The sequence below is a fragment of the Lathyrus oleraceus genome, chromosome 3, assembly GCF_024323335.1.
Source record: "Lathyrus oleraceus cultivar Zhongwan6 chromosome 3, CAAS_Psat_ZW6_1.0, whole genome shotgun sequence".
NCBI classification, from domain to species: Eukaryota; Viridiplantae; Streptophyta; class Magnoliopsida; order Fabales; family Fabaceae; genus Lathyrus; species Lathyrus oleraceus.
The window spans coordinates 65944210-65968262 of record NC_066581.1 but is presented as its reverse complement, the minus strand read 5'-3'; the positions used below and the strand labels follow the sequence as shown (position 1 = coordinate 65968262).

The window sequence follows — 24053 nt, the reverse complement described above, 5'->3', positions numbered from 1 at the left end:
ATCAAGTTTCGACCAAATAATCACAACAGCATGGTATTGAAAAACTTCATGCAACATGAACAACAACAAAAGCCAATCCTCATAAAAACATGATTTCTGGAAAAGCCAGGGTTTCAACAACAGCAGCATTCATCATTCAAATTCATGGTTCATTAACAACATGCCAAATTCGAACAACATGGTAGACAAATGGCAAAGGCAATGGTTTATGTAATTACCAACAGTAACAACAATCGACACACATGCATATATGAACTGGATTTCTGGAAATATGTATGAGGGTTTATCACAACAGCAGGGCATAGCACAGTATCAAGTTCATGTTCATAAAACCAGCTTCAAGCAAAATTAACACAACAGCACGGCATTTAAGTAAAGTCCATACAGCAACCTAACAACAACATACCAAATGCAATTCATGAGGGTTTTCTGGACAGAGTGCTTGGTTCAAATAACAGTAGCAACAACATCATACAACAGCACATAAACAGCATGGAAGAAAAATCCTCATGATTCAAACATCAGCATAGCATTATCAATCAAAATGAGCACTAACTCAAAACACCAACATCAAAACATCATTAGCCAACAACAAACATAAGCATAATCATGGGAGAATTATGGGCATGGTTATGTTTTGTTCAGCAGCAGCATAAAGTCATCATTATCATCAAGAACTCAAAAAACGAAATGTCCAGAAATAAGAAGTAAGCATGGCATTGTGATCCTCAGGCATCATGCACACATAATCCACTGTTCATTTTCATCAAAGCATATAAACCAGCTAGATTCGAACAGAAACACATATGAACCCTAAACTTCAAATCAGCATATTTCCAGAAATACACAACCAATTTAAGCAAACTATGGTTCAAAATGATCAGCACACGAAGATCCACATGATACATAACATGGTTTAGGCAAATAAGAAAGTCGAAAATCTTACTTGATTCGAAGAACTCGATGATGCAGTGTTGTTTTGGTTGATTCGAGTGCAGACAGGTGCTTCAAATGCTTGGAGATGATGAAATGTTAAGGGAAACGAGCTCAGTGGGGCTTTGAAGCTTCCACAACTCAAACTGCCATTGGAGATGCTTGGAGAAAACAGGTTCTGCAGATGAAGTTCCAGTTGAGAAATGGTGATTCAAAAAGCTTCACAAGATGGGCTAGATGCTGAAGGAGGCAAGGGTTGCTCGAGTTCCTTCAAGGGTTTTTGCAGAATTTGTCTTTTTGCCAAAATGCAAGATGAGAGTGAGAGAGAATTCTGTATGGTGGCCGTCAAAAACTAGGGTTGGATTCAGAAAATGAAGGCTTATATGTGATCTGTTTTAGGTCCTTAATCCATGTTGTAAATTGGTTTAGTGTTAATGCACTCATTTGCATTTTTGCTAAGTGGAAGAATGTGGAACATGGAGGGTGCAAGCTGGCTCGAATTGGGCCTGAGCATGCTGCAAATGACCACTACCAATGCTGTTTGTGGTCTGTACCAGAAATGTTGTACCTTGCTTTGTTCTTTTAAGCCATTTGCAAAAATTGCCACATTTGTACTTTAGGCCAAAATGAGGGTAAAATGGTGATATGATGATGATTTTAAGCTTGGAGCAAACCACAAATATGATTTACAACATTTCCAAATTGGCCAAATCAAGAAAAAGTCAAAGAATCAAAAAGTCAAAGTTTGGTCAAACTTTGAATTTAAATGAAAAAGGTCCAAAAATGCCATTTTGATTGGTAGGGTTTTAGGTCATGAAATTTATATTTTTGGAAAGAGGAGGAAAAATGTGGTTTGTAGGAAAAAACCCCACCAAATTTGGCCTTATGGTTTGAGAGATATGCCCCTTTGAAGTTCAAGATTTTGTGAAAATGAATTGATCATATCTTGACAACCACACATGGGATTTGAGAGTTCTTGGACTTTTTGAAAATGGGAGAACAAGACCTTCAACTTTCATGTTGGGCAAAAATTCATTTGAAGCTTGTATCATGATGCAAGCTGAGGATCAAGAAGTTTCCATTTTTGGCAGTTAAAATTACAGGTCCACTTTCTATTTTGGGAAATTTTCTGATTGGCTTCAAATTCTTCAATGATGTTGATTGCCATGACACATGAGGCCTATTAGGACATGAATAAGCTCTCTCAAACCATTTCCATCCATCAGAACCAAAGAATCAATCACAGTTGACCAACTTTGACTTTTCTAGGGTTTTGGACTGATTGTGCACTTCTGATGAATTCCAAACCCTAATTCCTTAAGACCTTGACTTCAAATGATGTCCCAAGTTGTATGGACTCTTGATTTTTGATCATGGTGCCCAAATTCCACAAGAATGGCCACCATCCACTGCTTTGACTGACTGTTGATTTTCTAGGGTTTTTTGCCTGACTGTGCATGAACTGATGACATCTGAACCTTCAAACCTTGACTTGAACACGTCAAATGGACCTCCAAGTCATGTGAACTTGATGGACAAACCCTAGGGCCTTTGCTCCTTGAGAAATACCTTTGCTTGATTGGTTGACTGATCTCCTGATCAGTTTGACCTAATTTCTTGCTTGCTTGCTCTTGAGGCAACTGGGGACAATGCAATGCTATGCAATGTATCATGATATGCTATGACCTAATATGAGATGGTATGCACAAGGGTAGGTGCAAATTTGAGGTGCTACAGCTGCCCCTATTCAATCAGCTGGGAACCCGAACGGATGATAGCAGTGGCTGTCAGACTTTCAGGGTAAACAGGGATTGAATACAAAAGAACCGTAGAAATTTGCACCGACTGGATATAATACAAGAACCACGTCATTTACCGATGACAAACTGCATGACAGCTTCAGAAAAGCAAAACCATTTACCGATGGTTGAAGAGCTGGAACCTTGATATTTACCGATATCAACTTCAGCACGACCATTTACCGATGGCGGCTGGGGAAAACAAAATTTCTGAAAATCTGAACCATTTACCGATGGTTAAAACTGGGACTTTGATATTTACCGATATCAACTTCAGCACGACCATTTACCGATGGCTGCTGGGAAACAAATTTGATGTAGAGAAGAAGCAAGACCATTTACCGATGGTGGCTTCAAAGAAACTGGACATTTACCGATGTCAACTTCAGCCAGACCATTTACCGATGGCTGCTGCAACTGGGAATTCGATATTTACCGATATCGAAGAAAACTGGGCCATTTACCGATGGCATCCTCACTGGGGACTCAATATTTACCGATATCGAAAGAAAACTGGGCCATTTACCGATGGCATCTTTGCTTGGGGAGGAACTAAAATCTTTGTGGTGATACCAGACAAGACGTTTACCGACGACCTCTGGGAATTTTGATTTTATTAGCAAGAGAACAAAGAATGACCAGACATTTACCGATGACTGGGATGAGACACGATGTTTACCGACATCGAAAGATGATGTTTACCGACATCAAAAGAAATGACCAGACATTTACCGATGACTGGGATGAGGAATTTACTGGTGAGAGACAAACAAATATTCGCAACTGAAAACCAGATAGGACATTTACAGATGACTCTACTGGGGATTTCTGTTGGGGATTTATCAGACATTTACCGATGACTGAAGGAAAGACTCGATGTTTACCGACACCGAAACAATGGCGTTTACCGACACCAAAAAAAAGACCAGACATTTACCGATGACTGGGTGAAACTCGATGTTTACCGACACCGAAACAATGGCGTTTACCGACACCAAAAAATGACCAGACATTTACCGATGACTGGGTGGAACCCGATGTTTACCGACACCGAAACAATGGCGTTTACCGACACCAAAATGACCAGACATTTACCGATGACTGGGTGGAACTCGATGTTTACCGACACCGAAATAATGGCGTTTACCGACACCAAAAAATGACCAGACATTTACCGATGACTGGGTGGAACTCGATGTTTACCGACACCGAAACAATGGCGTTTACCGACACCAAAAAATGACCAGACATTTACCGATGACTGGGTGGAACCCGATGTTTACCGACACCGAAACAATGGCGTTTACCGACACCAAAATGACCAGACATTTACCGATGACTGGGTGGAACTCGATGTTTACCGACACCGAAATAATGGCGTTTACCGACACCAAAAAATGACCAGACATTTACCGATGACTGGGTGGAACCCGATGTTTACCGACACCGAAAGATGATGTTTACCGACATCAAAAGAAATGACCAGACATTTACCGATGACTGGGTGGAACTCGATGTTTACCGACACCGAAGCAATGGTGTTTACCGACACCAAAACAAAGAAGACACACGCGGGTGTTGACATGACACTTACTGGTATCACAAAGAACAATATCTGGGATACATCAAGGCAAGACTGATCACTTGCTGGGGGTCTCACTGGGGAGAAACAGACTATCTGTCACCATCGGGTGAGGAAATAAACCTCTGTGGGGATAATCAAATTCTGAATGCTGTCGAAGCAACTGTAGCAGACTTGGTGCTGATGTTGAATAAAAATGACCTGCCTCTGCCGGGGATACGGTCTGATGTGGTTTCGAACACATGAATGCATATGTTTGAATTTTTCTATGGCGTAATGCTCCATATGGAATGGAAATGCTACGCATTTTGAGGATGCAATGATTACTATATGCAATGCAATATGATGAGAACTCTGCGGGGGGAAGAATACACAGGACGACTGTGCTGAGAAGTCTTCAATACGAATCCGCTGGGGGAAGCAATACAACTGCTGGGGAGCAATGAAGCAACTCTGTTAGGGGAGAACAAAGAGAAACCTGCTGAGGATAGCCCAATCAATCCACAAAAATTCCACTTGGGGAAATAAATGCTCTGCTGGGGAAGATAATCCAGGTAACTCTTCTGGGGATAAGGCTCATACAAACCTCAGATACAATAAACTCTGCTTTGGGGAATAATTGTTACTCTGCCGGGGACGACCCACAATGTTCACAAGTAGAAACGACTCAGCTGGGGAAGTAGGTATCAACCTGCTACTGAAACCTGTCCAATCCACTGGTGGGATGAAACTCTGCTGGAGAAATATTTCGTGAAACCCGCTCCACTCGGGGATCAAGGTCACGACAGCGAGCAAACAGGAAGGAACACCATGGATACCGGGTTGTAGGTATGAAACGGGTGACCGACCAAAGCGTGAATTGGTTTGTGCCATAAGTACATCGACCTGATCGTCGGAAACTCCTTCGGTCTGAATACCGGAAAATTGGCCTTGTGCCATGAGTACATCGACCTGATCGTCGGAAACTCCTTCGGTCTGAATACCGGAAAATTGGCCTTGTGCCATGAGTACATCGACCTGATCGTCGGAAACTCCTTCGGTCTGAATACCGGAAAATTGGCCTTGTGCCATGAGTACATCGACCTGATCGTCGGAAACTCCTTCGGTCTGAATACCGGAAAATTGGCCTTGTGCCATGAGTACATCGACCTGATCGTCGGAAACTCCTTCGGTCTGAATACCGGAAAATTGGCCTTGTGCCATGAGTACATCGACCTGATCGTCGGAAACTCCTTCGGTCTGAATACCGGAAAATTGGCCTTGTGCCATGAGTACATCGACCTGATCGTCGGAAACTCCTTCGGTCTGAATACCGGAAAATTGGCCTTGTGCCATGAGTACATCGACCTGATCGTCGGAAACTCCTTCGGTCTGAATACCGGAAAATTGGCCTTGTGCCATGAGTACATCGACCTGATCGTCGGAAACTCCTTCGGTCTGAATACCGGAAAATTGGCCTTGTGCCATGAGTACATCGACCTGATCGTCGGAAACTCCTTCGATCCGAATACCGGAAAACATAAGACATATTATCTATAGCCGTCAAACGTAGATAATACGCTCGCATGGAAGATTATCCATAACCGGGTTGTAGGTTGTTAAATGAATAATCGACCGAAAAGAAAGGCATCGGTACCAGGACTAGGTATGCAAAGATGTCCAATCCAAAGAGGATAAAGTTGCTTACTCGGAGCAAGTATCCACAAAGAAGGTGAAGACCCAATGGGGACAATACTGCTTGATCAAGGCAAGTATCCAAAGGGGACAAGACCATTAATATCACAAAGAGGGGATTACATCTACCGGTTTGTAGGTAGAAAACCACAGAAAAGTAACCCGTCATCATCGGGATGAGCACAAAGGGTTAATTCCAATAAGGGGAAGAAAGTGGGATTTTACAACTACCAACTAGTGGGTAGAAAACCACAAGGATAGGACTTACAACTGCTGGTTTGTAGGCAGAGGCCAACAAACAATATCCGCCAGGGGATGAAAGTGGGATTTTACAACTACCGGCTAGTGGGTAGAAAACCACAAAGATAGGACTTACAACTATCGGTTTGTAGGTAGAGGCCAAAAGATTCTGCTGAGACAGAGTGAGAAAAAGGATTTACAACTGCTGGTTTGTAGGCAGAGGCCAACAAACAATATCCGCCAGGGGATGAAAGTGGGATTTTACAACTACCGGCTAGTGGGTAGAAAACCACAAAGATAGGACTTACAACTATCGGTTTGTAGGTAGAGGCCAAAAGATTCTGCTGAGACAGAGTGAGAAAAAGGATTTACAACTACCGGGTAGCGGGTAGAAGACCGTAAAGAAAGGACTTACAGCTACCGGTTCGTAGGTAGAAGCCAGAAATTCCGCTGAGGATAAGATGAATGAGTGCTGGTTAGTGAGCAACTATTCATTTATGCCCCAGGGAAGTATAGGAGACAGTCAACAAGAAGCCAATTCAGGATCGATCCAAAAAGGCAGACTGAAGCAAGACTCATCCTAATGAGGAAAGAACTCAATAGGGAAAACCCATCCCGTGTAGGGAGGGAACGGAAGCAACCGTCATCCACGAGGATGTATCTCAGTGGGGAAATGGCAGGAAAGGATTGACACTTTCTGCTTAAGGGTAGACTCTACATGGAGAGATCAGACACACCCATATCTGCTTGAGGAAAATCTACTGGAGAGATTTGTAATACCAAATAGCAGGAGGCAACAATCAACAGATACCCGGCAACAGCTGCAACATGAGTATCCGAATGCTTATGATTATGCATGTACGCATTATGCATGATGAATGTTGACAAACAGACATGTTCAACACGCAGGTCCGGGAATCAACCGTCCGGAGAGAAAACCAAAGCCACCAGAGAGCAAAGAAAATCCACTGGGGACTGGGATATCAGGGAACAATCCTCATCCTGCAGGGGAGAAAGACCACCAGAGGTTTCCGGAGGGATCGTCGGTCACAACCGGAGAAAAGAGTTCAACATACAGGCGTACGCACCACAACAACTCGTGATGAAAACCAGAGATGCCGAGAAGCAACCAGATCCCTGATGAGAAAGATAGGCATTGATAAGGCTCCTTATGCAAACAACTCCACTGAGGGATCTATCTGAGGGAATGCCGGATTACGGGGATGTCGACCCTCCGGATACTGAATTTTCAAAGAAAAACACCCATGCTGGTGGAGAGGAAGACTGCTCTGCTGGAGAGGCGAAAGTTGAAGTCTTCAGTGAACGCTCTGCTAGGGGAGCTGCCCCACAAAAGTATTTCAACAGCCACCTTGTTGGGAATGCCCCACGGTAGGGCTCAAACAGCACTCTACTGGGGATGCCCCACAATAGAGCTAACAGGGATTTGGAGGAAGAATCTGTACTACCGAGAACATGAAGATGAACAACTTCAAACAACACTGCATCGGGCAACTTCACTGAGGAGAGACCATACGAGGTTCTGCAGGACAAAGATACAGCCATGCTCGAGATACGAACAATTGTCTTACCTGTTGGTAATCATACCACCCTCGGGAGAGCACTGCGGGTCTCCTAAGTATTCTTCCATCATCGTGAATGTTCACTTTGTTTAAGAACAATTTTTTTTTTGAAAAATTTGTTTATTTTGAAAACAATGATACTTTATCAGTTAAATCGTGCAAAACGTTTGTTGAGTTGAAAACAAATAAGAGTGCAAATAATTGGCTAAAAGCTCAAATTGATGTGATGGAATGGTAGTCTGCAAAGGGCGAGACTCCATAGATCTGTACAAGTTTGAAATCAGTGATATATATTGGAGAGGGCTACATTGAACATAATGACCTTTCCTCTACCATTCTGAATTTTCGAAGTATTCGGAGCTTCAGTCGACAACGAATCGAGAATCCCTGACGGATGACAGATGTACAGCATAGTCTTGTCAAGATGCAGTTACTTGCCAAATCCCTAATTTTTGCCTAGATTGCCCCAGTGTGAGGTGTTCAATCTAGCGGGATGCAAATTCTCTTTTTTTCAATGTCTCTAACTTTTGCCTGGATCGCCCTTTCGGGTTTTCAATCCACCGAGACGCTCCTTTTTGCCTAAGTCGCCCTTTGGGGTGTTCGACTTAGCGAGCTTTTGCTTTTTTTTTTTGTTTTTTTGTTTTAGGCGAAGTATTTCTTGACTGCATCGGGAATTCACAGGACGAGCGAACTTCTCCATCCATTGTTGTAAGTGTCGAACACTGCCTGAAGAGGCTCTTTTGAAAACGTATGGACGTTCTTAGCTTGGAGTCCACTTGCCCCTGGAATCGGGCACGAAAGACAGGACTTTCTTGAGCATGAGGTCCCTCGGAACACACGAGGCTTGACCTTCTTAACGTGTGCTTTTTCACTCTCTGCTAATATGACTGACCATGACACATGGCAGTTGATCTCTTCTTTTCGATCGAATTCAGCATCAGTCAACTTGGGACTTTGAGGGTGCTATCTTCTTTTGTTTTCTTTTGATTTTGCTTTTGATTTCTTTTAATTTTGCTTTTTTGATTTTGCACCCTCCTCTTTCTTTTTTCTTTCTCTTTTTTTTTTTTGATTGATTTTTTTTTTTTTTTTTTAATGCCCCAGTTGGCTGTTCTGCTGATTCTCGAGATGCAGCTGAGTGATCTTCTTTTCTTGCTCAAGAAGTCGGGAAATCTCGTCAGGAATCCCTTCAACATCATCTTCGTCCGCTTCGAATACAGGGAATTCAAAATTGGGAGATGACGTCCGATCATTATGTTCAATGGGTTTGAGAAATAACCTGCATAATGATTTAGAGATGAAAAGCTTTTTGAAAAACAAACAAGACAATCGTTATGCAGATGAAAAGATTGCTTTTATTCTTGTTTTTTAAGGTTTTTTGTGATCACCAATTTCATGCAAAAGCGAAAAGGGAAAACAATTGGAAAAACAAATGTTTTAACATGAATTATTTGAATGAAAATATCATTGTACAAAATGTTGCCAACAATGTCATCACTTCTCCTTTTGGCATGGGAGAAGGGTTTTTAAACAAAGTGATTATTACTCTGACTTATGAACAACTGTAGGAACGCCGACAGTGACCCAATTGTGATAGATCCCACCGGGGATGACAACTGTCAGTATTTCTTGCATCAGCAGCTTCTGTTTTCTGAACAACCCTTCTGAAGAAAAAGTCGGCGCCAGCCCAGGACTTGTTGTCTTCAAACTTGATTAGCATTGGGACCTAAGTCCTCCAAGATCAGAATGCCTGACCTCACAAGGTCTTGAACCTTCATCTTCAGCTGAAAGCAGCTATCTACATCATGACCAGGCGCACCTGAATGATACACACATTGCTGCTCAGGCCTATACCACCACCGAGGATTGACGGGTATGGGAGGCGGGTCTCTGGGAGTGATCAAGTTCCGCTCTATCAGGGTGGGATACAGTTCGGCGTAGGACGTGGGGATTGGATCAAAAATGATCTCCTTCCTCTCATTACTTGTACCAGCTTGATTGTCAATGGGAGGCTGGGAAGCCTGCTGCTGAGGACGATGTTGCTGACGCTGATGCTGCTGAGCGGGTCTTCTCTGTTGCTGTTGAGGTTGAGTTGCTGGAATAATTACAGCAGCAACTTGCCGACATGGTCCTCTATTTGCACTCCTTCGACGGTGCACTGCATTTGTTTCAATCTCTCCCCTTTTGGGTGCCCCAGAGGATGGCTTCTTAGAACCGGAAGAATTTAAAGAGCCAGGATGGCGAACCGGAGCGCGGGTTGCTCTGACATTAACAGTCTCTGCAGCAAGAGGTTGTTCACTGATTCTGATCCCCTTTAATTCGTCACTCACGGCACAATCATCAACGAGAATAGTGACCGCAGCATTCTCATGCACGGGTACATCCACTGGTGGAGTACGGTGGACTGGTGGAATCACGGCTTCCAGTCTCTGGGCTAAGGCACGCAGCTCCTCTTGCCCCTGAACAACTCCTTGCATCGTTGTTATGAACTGGGCCATGTTTGCCCTCATCTCGGCCAATTCTGCTTGAACCTGATCCATAATCCTCTGATGATTGAGTCTGGTTGAGGTGCGGACGGTGATCAACAATCCTGTCTCAGTCAGGAACCAAAGCGAGGAGTCTTTCCAAACATGTCTGCAATGCAAGGATGTGCATGATATGCATGATGCGGATGCGGATGCTATTTTATCATGAATGATCCCGAAAAGGATATGCGTATGCGAGTTAACTTTTTCTTCATGCATTATTATTTTTTTGAAAAATAAACATGCTATGATGCAAATGATGCAAACATGACTGGTCAGGCTGTGCGTCTCAAGGCACAGGGTCAATGCTTCGACTTGAACTCTGATCACAAACATCTGAAACCCAAAGTCAATCTGATCAACTGGCGTCTGAACCCAAATCTGGAGAACCGAGTCACCATAAATCCGACTTGTGGAGTTCCGAAATAAACGGAACTGGAGATTGCATTACTATCATCACAGGATCATCCACTGAACGGATGACAGCCAGCTCCTCTGAACAGGTACTCTTAAATTCAACCCGGGGATCCGAAATAAACGGAACCCGCTGATAAACCACGGACAGAACTCCGGCGTCCCAGAAATAAATGTCCATAATTCCATAGTCACCGTCAGTACCAAGAGTCACCAACAAGTCACCAACCAATCAATGACTGTACCTGTAATAAACAAACCCTCCCCACTCACGGGTGTCATCTAGGCCAGGGTAAAGCTGAGAGAAACGCAGCATAAATAACCTTTCGCAGGATACCATCATATACACACCCGAAGTATGTAACGATGATACCCCACCAGGGTCTGAACTGCTCGTGATATCAATGTTCCGCTAAGTGGCGCCATACCACCCGCTTCCCATGAATCACTCTATTCCTAATCATCCTAGATTGCACTCATGGTCTGGGTATTGGACCTTTTACCTCAACTGACTTCCCCCCACACAGAGAAAAACAGACAACCAGCCAGGCAACAGCAAATGATGAATATGAATGCAAACATAAGTGTACACAATAAATGCAAACAATAAATGTACATATATACAATGAATGCAATAAAATACAATAAGCAGAAAGCAACCAAAACCCTAATCCTAGAGAGCGCTAGGAGGGACTCGCTCAGGGAAGATGGACCAGCATAGGTCAACTTCTCTTACGTTCCCCAGCAGAGTCGCCAGCTGTCGCATTACGCGAAAAACCGGCGGGAAAAGAAAGAAACAACAGAGCCGCCACCGTGCGTTATTTATCCCAAAAGAGGGAAAGGAAACGCTCGAAGTAAACCTGGGAAAAGAACATGGTCTCGCGACCAAAGAGGATGGGTTCGGGAGTCGGTTATGCGAAGGGAAGGTGTTAGGCACCCTACGCATCCGTAGTACTCTACGGGATCCACGCACAAAAGGAAGGAAAATGGTTGCTAAAACACTGCTCAAACTCACACACACTGGCTGAAAAGAGACAAGAGAAAACTGACTGAAACTGACTCGGCAGGACATCGTATCCTGGGCCTACTTAGTCTATCAAGCATAGACATCAGAGTCGAAGTAGTTCGGACTGGGGAGACGACACATGCTCGCTAGGATATCGCATCCTATGCATACGTATCTTCTCGGACGAGAGAAGAATCAGAGCATTCGTAGCTCGGCTGACACGCACACAAACAAACAAGACACAGGCAAACGTGGTGCCTGAATGCCAATCGCTGGACTTACATCAGCATCCGAACCTAAACACACACTGGAACCCAAATGCCACTCGATGGACTTACATCGGCTTCCAAGCACGCAACAACACAACAAGTTAATAGGGAGTCGGGGACTCGAGCCTATAACTGTCAAACAATACACACAAAAGAAAAGAAAAAGGCGCCCGGAGAGATCAGCTCAATCTCCTGCCTACATACTTCATCTGGTGTGAAGATCAGGGCGATGTAGTTCCCCTACGCAGGGATAAAGGATCTAGCCTAACCAGATAACAGAGGGAGACACAACACTAGGGAGACTACGACTCGAGCCTAGATGTTGTCATGCAAAGTCAACCCTAAGTTAAGGTTTCTAGCTAAATGGCACAAGGGCCAACCTATCCTAGACAAGGCGTGCACAGGAAGCAAGGGTCTCGATTGCAACTAGGGCAAGAGAAAGGGGAGGTCTCAATCGCAACGAGGGCGAGAGAAAGGAGAGATCTCAATCACACAGGGGTGAGAGAAAAGAGTTAGTGTTAGTGGTTAGTCAAACTCGGCAAGACATCGCGTCTCGTGCCTACGTATCTCATCTGGACATGAGAATCAGAGTTGCCGTAGTTCGGCCGAACAGCTCTAAACATGGCTCACACAAGGGTTAAGCCACACAGACTTGACTTGCACAGGAAGCAAGCCAAGCACAAACCTATTGCACAAGGGCAAGCAAAACTAAAACCTAAAGAGGCAAACAAAGCAATCACAAACACATACAGCATAAAATAAACACACCAACAAGGGGGCTCAAACATCAAAGGTTAGGCACTAGGGCCAACTGGAATGGGGTAAGTGTGCTCTTAACCTTGCCATTGAGAGGCTAAGGTGAAGCAGATGAAAGGAGATGAGGGGTGTGCCTCATTGCTTCTATCCCTGGCCAGAGAGAGCATTTGACAAGAATGTGTGGGTTCAGAAAGCGGGAACCCTTCTACACATTTAAACTGACTCAACTGTGCAATTGCACAAGATCTTGGGTTTTTATCTGAAGTGCATCAACACAGTGGTGTGAGCAAGACAGAAGACACACTGAATAGTGGGGGATAGATTGCATATCCCTACCTTCCACCAATTGCCTCTTCACTTAGGAGGTCTTTGACTCTGTACAGGGACAAAGTAAACATACACAGGCATTGCCTCTTAAGGAGGACTTCAGACAGTTTGCCCGGTCAAATAACAGACCGGGTCTCCAGACTACATGAAGAAGAAAGGTTTATACCTCAAAGCAAATGCTAAATAGCAAAGCAAGCAAGTTCAAAGAACTTAAGCAACTAAAGTACCTGAAAAAGTCAAACTCATTAGTAAACAAGTCAACAATCAAAATCAAAAGAAAATGAACCAAAAAGTCAACCACAGAGGGACCAATTGTGCAAGGCACAAAGACTCAAGTATGTGAGTCACCTACAAAACAAAGGTTAGCACATTAAACAATCAAACTCAAGCACATTAGAATGATCCTCAAGGCATTGGTGCTTAACCTGAAACAGATGAACTCAACATAAGCTTGAAGGACCACTAGGACTAGCCTAGGGTCAAAGATGAAAGAAAAAAGTCAAGGCAGCAAGGAAAAGTCAACCCAAACCAAGTTTAAACACTCAAGAAGCATTTTCAATTGGATTCATAATTATATCATGCATCATGGTCATTTCATATGCAAAAGGATGCAAAGCATGGCAAGAGAAGCATACAAAAGTGAACAGCAAAGACTTCATTCAAAAGTCAACTCAAACAATCTCAAAAAATATGAAATAAATCACACTCAATCCTAACACCTAACATGATATACATGTAAAATTTCATGGCATTTGGATGAAAGGAAGGCAGTCAAGTAAAATCATGAAGTCAAACCAAATTCAAGTAAGCATGGTGAAAGTCAACAAACATGGGTCAACTTCAAAAAATCATATCAATTTGAAAACAGAAGAGAAATGAATGAGATTAACACCAATGCAAAGCTTGAGGTGTCTAGTTATCACATATGAAATTTCATGGTCATACAATAAGATTTGAGAATTTCACAAAAGATTTGGCAACATATAGCACAAAAAGTCAACAAATGACTAAGCATGGAAGAAAATTCACAATCAAATGGAAAACAGCATGATTAATTCCAAGAAAATTCATATACAAACTAGACATGTGATAGATGATTCATGCAAAAATTGGGGTCAATTGGATAAGAGGAAGCATGTGAACAAAAATTGGGAAAAGACATGATCATGGTATAGCACCAAATTCAACACATAACTTCAGAAAATCATAACTCTCAATCCACAAATGATAAATGCACAAACTTTACATGGAAACAAAGGTGAATGAGTCTAGTTTCACCACAAAAAATTTCAAGCTCATTGGATGCAACATGACAATTTCACAATAGGAATGGCTCAATGTGTCATTTATGCATACATGTTGGGAAATCATTTATCATTTAAAATCCAGACCATGGAAAATTAATTAAAAATCATGATAAAATAGAGGACACATTCATGAGTTTAATGCAAAAAATCTCACAATTTTTGGAGTTGAAATGAACTTAAAATGAATTATGGAAGTTGATGAACATTTGGATGAAGCATGAACAAATAAGCATGGCATATGGGGTCAAACCAAGGTCAACCGTGGCATTCTTGTAATATCGGGCTCATTAAACTAAACTCTGCGTTTTGAGCAGAGGAAAGGAAATGTTCCTATTGGCTTTCAGCCAATGGAACAGTACACGCTGGCCAATGAACAAAATTTCTGGGTTTTCACATAAACCCTTAGGGTTTTAGCACAGCATACACCAAGTTCTGCTTCAAACAATCGATCAAACCACCTCAAATGCACAGCAACAACTAATCATGGCATTGGCATAGTGGATCTCATGCAAACATCATACGACAACACACAACAAAAATGCAAGTTCTGGTTTTTCAAACAGCAGGGCATCATGTTCAGCTTCAAGATCATCAACCAAGTTCATCAAGTTTCGACCAAATAATCACAACAGCATGGTATTGAAAAACTTCATGCAACATGAACAACAACAAAAGCCAATCCTCATAAAAACATGATTTCTGGAAAAGCCAGGGTTTCAACAACAGCAGCATTCATCATTCAAATTCATGGTTCATTAACAACATGCCAAATTCGAACAACATGGTAGACAAATGGCAAAGGCAATGGTTTATGTAATTACCAACAGTAACAACAATCGACACACATGCATATATGAACTGGATTTCTGGAAATATGTATGAGGGTTTATCACAACAGCAGGGCATAGCACAGTATCAAGTTCATGTTCATAAAACCAGCTTCAAGCAAAATTAACACAACAGCACGGCATTTAAGTAAAGTCCATACAACAACCTAACAACAACATACCAAATGCAATTCATGAGGGTTTTCTGGACAGAGTGCTTGGTTCAAATAACAGTAGCAACAACATCATACAACAGCACATAAACAGCATGGAAGAAAAATCCTCATGATTCAAACATCAGCATAGCATTATCAATCAAAATGAGCACTAACTCAAAACACCAACATCAAAACATCATTAGCCAACAACAAACATAAGCATAATCATGGGAGAATTATGGGCATGGTTATGTTTTGTTCAGCAGCAGCATAAAGTCATCATTATCATCAAGAACTCAAAAAACGAAATGTCCAGAAATAAGAAGTAAGCATGGCATTGTGATCCTCAGGCATCATGCACACATAATCCACTGTTCATTTTCATCAAAGCATATAAACCAGCTAGATTCGAACAGAAACACATATGAACCCTAAACTTCAAATCAGCATATTTCCAGAAATACACAACCAATTTAAGCAAACTATGGTTCAAAATGATCAGCACACGAAGATCCACATGATACATAACATGGTTTAGGCAAATAAGAAAGTCGAAAATCTTACTTGATTCGAAGAACTCGATGATGCAGTGTTGTTTTGGTTGATTCGAGTGCAGATAGGTGCTTCAAATGCTTGGAGATGATGAAATGTTAAGGGAAACGAGCTCAGCGGGGCTTTGAAGCTTCCACAACTCAAACTGCCATTGGAGATGCTTGGAGAAAACAGGTTCTGCAGATGAAGTTCCAGTTGAGAAATGGTGATTCAAAAAGCTTCACAAGATGGGCTAGATGCTGAAGGAGGCAAGGGTTGCTCGAGTTCCTTCAAGGGTTTTTGCAGAATTTGTCTTTTTGCCAAAATGCAAGATGAGAGTGAGAGAGAATTCTGTATGGTGGCCGTCAAAAACTAGGGTTGGATTCAGAAAATGAAGGCTTATATGTGATCTGTTTTAGGTCCTTAATCCATGTTGTAAATTGGTTTAGTGTTAATGCACTCATTTGCATTTTTGCTAAGTGGAAGAATGTGGAACATGGAGGGTGCAAGCTGGCTCGAATTGGGCCTGAGCATGCTGCAAATGACCACTACCAATGCTGTTTGTGGTCTGTACCAGAAATGTTGTACCTTGCTTTGTTCTTTTAAGCCATTTGCAAAAATTGCCACATTTGTACTTTAGGCCAAAATGAGGGTAAAATGGTGATATGATGATGATTTTAAGCTTGGAGCAAACCACAAATATGATTTACAACATTTCCAAATTGGCCAAATCAAGAAAAAGTCAAAGAATCAAAAAGTCAAAGTTTGGTCAAACTTTGAATTTAAATGAAAAAGGTCCAAAAATGCCATTTTGATTGGTAGGGTTTTAGGTCATGAAATTTATATTTTTGGAAAGAGGAGGAAAAATGTGGTTTGTAGGAAAAAACCCCACCAAATTTGGCCTTATGGTTTGAGAGATATGCCCCTTTGAAGTTCAAGATTTTGTGAAAATGAATTGATCATATCTTGACAACCACACATGGGATTTGAGAGTTCTTGGACTTTTTGAAAATGGGAGAACAAGACCTTCAACTTTCATGTTGGGCAAAAATTCATTTGAAGCTTGTATCATGATGCAAGCTGAGGATCAAGAAGTTTCCATTTTTGGCAATTAAAATTACAGGTCCACTTTCTATTTTGGGAAATTTTCTGATTGGCTTCAAATTCTTCAATGATGTTGATTGCCATGACACATGAGGCCTATTAGGACATGAATAAGCTCTCTCAAACCATTTCCATCCATCAGAACCAAAGAATCAATCACAGTTGACCAACTTTGACTTTTCTAGGGTTTTGGACTGATTGTGCACTTCTGATGAATTCCAAACCCTAATTCCTTAAGACCTTGACTTCAAATGATGTCCCAAGTTGTATGGACTCTTGATTTTTGATCATGGTGCCCAAATTCCACAAGAATGGCCACCATCCACTGCTTTGACTGACTGTTGATTTTCTAGGGTTTTTTGCCTGACTGTGCATGAACTGATGACATCTGAACCTTCAAACATTGACTTGAACACGTCAAATGGACCTCCAAGTCATGTGAACTTGATGGACAAACCCTAGGGCCTTTGCTCCTTGAGAAATACCTTTGCTTGATTGGTTGACTGATCTCCTGATCAGTTTGACCTAATTTCTTGCTTGCTTGCTCTTGAGGCAACTGGGGACAATGCAATGCTATGCAATGTATCATGATATGCTATGACCTAATATGAGATGGTATGCACAAGGGTAGGTGCAAATTTGAGGTGCTACAGCCTCGCTGACGTTGATATCGGTAAATATCAAGTTCCCAGTAAAGCCGCCATCGGTAAATGGCCTGGCTTTCCTGAGGTATTTTTATTGTGCAGTCGCCATCGGTAAATGGCCCCACATTTCTTTGATTCATCCCCCGCAGAGTGCAAATTTCTACGGTTCTTTGGTATTCAATCCCTGTTTACCTTGAAGGTTTGACAGCCGTTGCTCTCATCCGTTCAGGTTCCCAGTTGATTGAATAGGGGCAGCTGTAGCACCTCAAATTTGCACCCCTATTTGTACATTCATTTCATTTTTAGGTCATTGACATTACACTAACATCACATTAACATTACATTGTCATTGGATATCATGTTGCATCTTATTAGTCAAGACTGGTATCAAGAGGATTCATATGTGCAAGAGACCAAGCATTTCCATGAGATGAAGGCCCTATGTTTGTTCCAGAGAGTTTGTGTGAATCAAGGATCATTTTGAAGCAACTTGACCAAAGGCTAGAGGCTCAAAAGTCATCAGTACATGTCCAAGTCATCTGAGGCCCATAAAAGTCAACTGAAAGTCAACTGAGGGCTAGGAGGTGGAGAAATGGTTTGAGACACTTCATTCATGTCCCAAAGAGGTTCATTCATCATGACAAGTGTCTACATTGAAGATTTTGAAGCCAGATCAAAAGTTTCCAAAAATGGAAAGTGACCTGTAATTTGAAAGTTTCCAAAAATGGCAAGTTTTTGGACCAACTTCAACTAAACTTTCCAACATCAAATAAGCTTCAAATGAAATTTTGTTCAACATGAAAGTTGAATATCTTTCTCTCCCATTTCCAAAGAGTCCAAGATCATGAATTTATGATGAGTGGTTAAGGAGTTATGAACAAATCATTGCAGAGGGTGCATGAAAATTCAAATGGCCATATCTTTTGAACCAAGACTCCAATTTGAGTGCTCCTTTTTGCATAATTCTCCTCATGACATGAATTTTTCAAATCATTCATTACTTGGCATGAAATTCACTCATACAACCATTTGCTCAGGCATGTTATTTTTAAAGGGAAATTGCTAAAATCAAAATTGGTTGATCAAAATGGGCTGATTTTGAGTGAATTTGGGCCCTCTTGGTGCACTGTTCACGTAGCTATTCCATGCATGAGGTGAAAATGGCAATTTGTGCATACACCTTGTATTTTCATAATCTCAATTAACCTTGGCTTAGTGATAATTTCAGATTGATTAGGAGGGCATATATAAGGTTAATTGTAACTGCATTGCTGAGAACAGAGGATTCTAGATCTAGAATTTGAGTTTTCATCCAAAAATTATCTCACAAAGAACTTCAAAATTCTTCACATACACACCATTTTTCTTGGTAAATTGTTGATCCTGATGAAGTCTAGACAAGAATCAAGTGCTACTTTGTCCAATTCGTGCCAAAATCATGCATGCTCAAAGCTTGAAGATGGAGATGAATCTTGAAGATTGAGCTCGATTGAATTGGTTTTAGCTGCAATATTTCACATCAAGCTTCACTAGTTGAGAAGGATATCTGGAGCTAGAGAGAGTTGTAGCACGCGTTTCCATTGCACTGTTCTTCAAGAAGGTAAGATTTCGATCTCCATTATTTTCCAATCTATGTACATAGGTGTGTAGAACTTTTAACACTGATGAATCTGGTAGAAATTTCACATGAAATGATGAACTATTGGCTGAGATATATGTGATTGAATTTTTGATGTGTGATATACTTTGCCTCGATTTGCATTCATGGTGATGATTTAGCACGAATTGGTACCAGATTCTTGATGTACGTTGAAAGAGCTTTAAAATGATGTAAGAATTTCAAAATTCTGGAAAATTTGTTTGAACCTCATACTGTTCATCATCGTCTTCGCGAGGAATATGATGTAGCATCCACATAGCGACAGTTTTGTGTCCGCCTGGTTATTGCACAGTTGGTGCTAGGGTTTTTGTCCTATTCGTCCACGCGAGCGCTTCGCTGGCCTTTCCATTGGCCAACATCTGTTTGACTTGCCACGCATTAGCGTTGACTGCTGACTGGCACGCCGAGTCATTAATGAAACGACTGCGTTTCAATGCTTAGCGCGCGCCTCTGTTGAATATGGACCGAGTTCGATTCCTGGCGCCTTATGTTTTTCAAATTATTTTCAGCATGTTATATTTCCCTCCATTTTCCATGTGTGTGATCATGTTCATGTCAAATATTTTTTCCAACTTAAAAAATTCATATCTCATTGAATATTAATCCCAATCATCCCCAATTTTTTGCCAAATGATCCTTGTGATGTCTAGTTTTTTTTGGTGTGATCTCCTGATCTTTACCATGTTTGAATTTTTGATTGTGTTAGGATGATTGAACATGTGTACATTTGTGACATTGCCTTGTTCTTTTCATTGTGAAATGCTCAAAAATAATCCAATGGCCATGAAATCTTGCATGATTGTTCCTAACATGTTGATGGATGTTTTAGGCTTGGTTTGACTTTTTTCTCATGTTCCATTCCTGTTTTATGTACATGTTAATATGGTGTGACAATGCATGTCACACAATTGGATGTCCTATTTGATCATTTTCATTGATAGACCACTTGATCTCTTCTGTTTACAATTTTTGGTATGATGATTGTATTGGACATATTGAATGCTCATGAAAATTTCCATAATTGTTTGGTGCATTTCTGATTTAACGTGCATTTTCACCCTTGAATGCCCAATTGATGATCATGTTGTGTGTCTTTGCCATATTTTGTTCCCCACATGACTTTGCTTGATGATTTTGGTTTGGTCCTTTTTAGGACTTGTTATTACTTGATTAAATGTGATTCATGTTGAATATCAAGTTCTGTTTTAGCTTTTTGATCCACTTTTGACCCTAGGCTTTGACCTAGTGGTTTGGACTTACATTTTGAGTTGTGCATTTCAGGTGCAAGCAATAAGTCTTGATGGTTGATGTTGATCTCATAAATTGAGATGCAAAATGATGTGCTTCACTAACATTTGTTGTGTTGTAGGTGCCTTGGAGAGGAACTCACTTGATTGTTTGCCACTTGTTGGCTTGACTTGTTGTGTATATTAGTTGTCTAACTGTTGTTGTCTATTGACTATTTGTCTGAATACCATACTTATTGGTTGGCTATTTACACAGGTACTTTAGTAGCTTTAACTCATTGCTTGAGTTGCTTTGCTTTGCTTGTGGTTGGCATACCACTTAGGTATAATCCCTATTCTTCATGTAGTCTGGAAGACCTGTCATGTTATTTTGGCAGGCACCTGTCTGAAGCCCTCCTTAAGAGGCAATGTTTGCGTTTGTTTATCTTTGTGCCTTGTACATTCAAAGACCTCCTAAGTGAAGAGGCATTGGCAGATAAAAGGGATGTGCAATCCATCCCCTGCTATTCAGTCGTGTCTTTCATCTTGCTCACACCATGTGTTGATGCACTTTGAATAAAAACCCCAAAATCTTGTTGTGTCAGTCATGTGGAGTAGAGTCCCACATTCTGGACTCCCACACTTTCATTGTTTCAAGCTCTCCCAGGCCAGGGACAAGAGCTGTGAGGTCGTACCCTCACTTCCCATTTCATCTGCTTCACCCTAACTCTCAATGTTAGGGTTAAGAGCTCAAAACACCCCTTTCCAGTTGGCTTGTTTGTCGAGGTTGATTTGACCCCTTGACTAAAGCCTAGCCTTGTATGAGCCACTGGTTTGCATATAGTGTGTGTGCTTGCTCTCTTGTGCTTGTGTTTGCTGACGTGCTGTTTAGGCTAGCTTGCTTCCTGTGCAAGTTAGGATTAGAGACCTCAACATAGGGATCGTATGCATGACCACTTCTAGGCTCGAGTCGTAGTCTCTCTAGTAGCTTGTTATCTCCCTAGTCTCTGGTTAGGATAGAAGTTCTTTCCCTGTTAAGGGGAACTACGTCGCCCTGATCCTCATACCAGATGAGGTATGTAGGCAGGACATGAGCTGATCTCTCCAGACGCCCTTTTTCTTTTTCAACCCTCTTGTGTGTGTGGAGTCTGACGTAAGTCCAGCGATTGGCAGTCGGTTTCCTTGTTTGCTTCTGTGTTAGGAGATGGATGTAAGACCAGCGATTGGCATTCCGTATCCTATTTGCGTTTATGTGTTCGGAGTCTGATGTAAGTCCAGCGATTGGCAGTCGGTTTCCTGTGTGTGTTTGTTTGTGCGGAGTCTGACGTAAGTCCAGCGATTGGAAGTCGGTTTCCTGTGTGTGTTTGTTTGTGCGGAGTCTGACGTAAGTCTAGCGATTGGCAGTCGGTTTCCTTTGTGTGTTTGCTTGTTTGGAGTCTGACGTAAGTCCAGCGTTTGGCATTCAGTTTCCTGTCCGTGTTTCTTCATTTGGAGTCTGACGTAAGTCCAGCGATTGGCAGTCAGTTTCCTGTATGAGTTTTTGGTTTGGAGTTTGACGTAAGTCCAGCGATTGGCAGTCGGTTTCCTGTTTGTGTTTTGTTTGGCGTGCGTTAGCCGAGCTACGAGTGCTCTGATTCTTACTCTGGTTAGAGAAGATACGTATGCATAAGATGCAGTGTCCTAGCGAGCACGTTTCCCGTTGTCCCCGAACTACGTCGACTCTGATGTTTGTTTCAGACAAACTACGTAGGACCAGGATGCGACATCCTGCCGAGTCCTCTTCTTCCGTCTTTCATCTGTGTTTCACTCCAGTTTGTGCAGTTTTGAGCAGTTTCTTTAGCAACCTTCTTTCTATTCTTTCTGAGTGTGGATCCCGTCTAGTACGACGGATGCGTAGGGGTGCTAATACCTTCCCTTCGCATAACCGACTCCCGATCCTATCAATCTCTGGTCGCGAGACCATTCCTTTTCAGGTTTACTTTGAGCGTTTCCTTTCCCTCCTTTGGGATAAATAACGCCCGGTGGCGGCTCTGTGTCTTTTCCCGCCGGTTGTTTTTCGCGAATGCGACACTAGTGTCCCTGAGGTACCAATTGACAACATATCTTTTCATTTTGCTTCAAGTGTAAACAGGTGGAAATATGTTTATCAGAAGAGGCTGGCTTTGGAAAGGGAATTAGCTCAGAATGCCCTAGACTGTAAGGATATTATGGATCTTATTCAAGAGGCTGGTTTAATGAAGACTGTGACTCAGTTTTCAAAGTGTTATGAGATGTTGGTAAAGGAATTTATTGTTAATTTGTCTGAAGAATGTGCTGATGGCAAGTCTAAGGAATTCAGGAAAGTGTATGTGAGAGGCAAGTGTGTAAATTTCTCTCCTTCAGTGATCAACAAGTATTTGGGAAGGCCTGATGAAGCTCAATCTGAGCTTGAGGTGACTGACAACAAAATCTGTCAAGTCATCATTGCTAATCAGGTAAGGAAGTGGCCTCTCAAAGGAAAATTGGTGGCAAGTAAACTGAGTGTCAAGTATGCAATGCTGCACAAAATTGGAGTTGCTAACTGGGTGCCCACCAATCATAAATCTACAGTTGCTGTAATGCTTGGAAAGTTTATATATGTTGTTGGAACCAAAGCCAAATTTGACTATGGCTCCTATATTTTTGATCAAACTTTGAAGCATGCAGGAAGCTTCGGTGTGAAGGGTCCTATAGCCTTTCCTTCTCTTATATGTGGTATTATTTTGAATCATTTTCCAAACATCTTAACTGAGAATGATTCTGTGAAGAAAAGAGACAGCCCTATGACTTTCAATCATAAGTTGTTCCTAGGTACCCATGTCCCTGACATTGTCATGACATCAGGTGAGACATCACGTGTAAGCAATCAGCCAGGTAAAGCTAATGTCATTGCAATGCTCAAAGAAACCTGCAGGGAATTAGAGGCAAGGAAGCTGAACTTGGAAAAATTGATTAGCTCTTTGGAGATGACTGAAGGTGATGTGCTAGCTGATGGTGGAGAATTTGGTGAAGATGTTGTTGTTGCAGAAGAAGCTGAAAGACAAGGTGAAGAGGGAGAAGCAGATGCCAGTCCTGATGATGGCACAGATGATGATGCTGACTCTGAGTCAGATGACTAGAACATTTCTTGTGTTTCTGATAATTGCTTGTATTTTTTTTTTTTGTCTCTAATACTAAGTGTTGCTTTGGCAACATTTTTGACAAAAAGGGGGAGTAACACTTGTACCCCAGGACACCAGACTTTGAAGTTGAAGGTCCTCTAAACAAGAGGTTATGTTGATGTTTGCTCTCTGCTTGATCTTCATTTATGATGCTGCTGTTTGAAGTTTAACTTCTATGTTTGCTAAGTGTATTAGCTAATTTGATTCTCTGCTTGGATGTGTGCTTTCTGCTGCTGTGAACTCTGTTGTGATACCAAGTTGTTTTAGCCAAAAATTTGCTAAAGGGGGAGTTTGTAGATGTTTTTGATTGGCTGC

The 24053-nt window shown here is 41.8% G+C and overlaps 1 protein-coding gene across 1 annotated transcript; it reads left to right on the top strand.

The window, feature by feature from the left end:
- Positions 1–22766: 22766 nt before the first annotated feature.
- On the top strand, positions 22767–23696 carry LOC127129695 (uncharacterized). Its single transcript, XM_051058833.1, has one exon. It carries the CDS (start codon positions 22767–22769, stop codon positions 23694–23696), a length of 930 nt encoding a protein of 309 aa, XP_050914790.1.
- Positions 23697–24053: the final 357 nt, after the last annotated feature.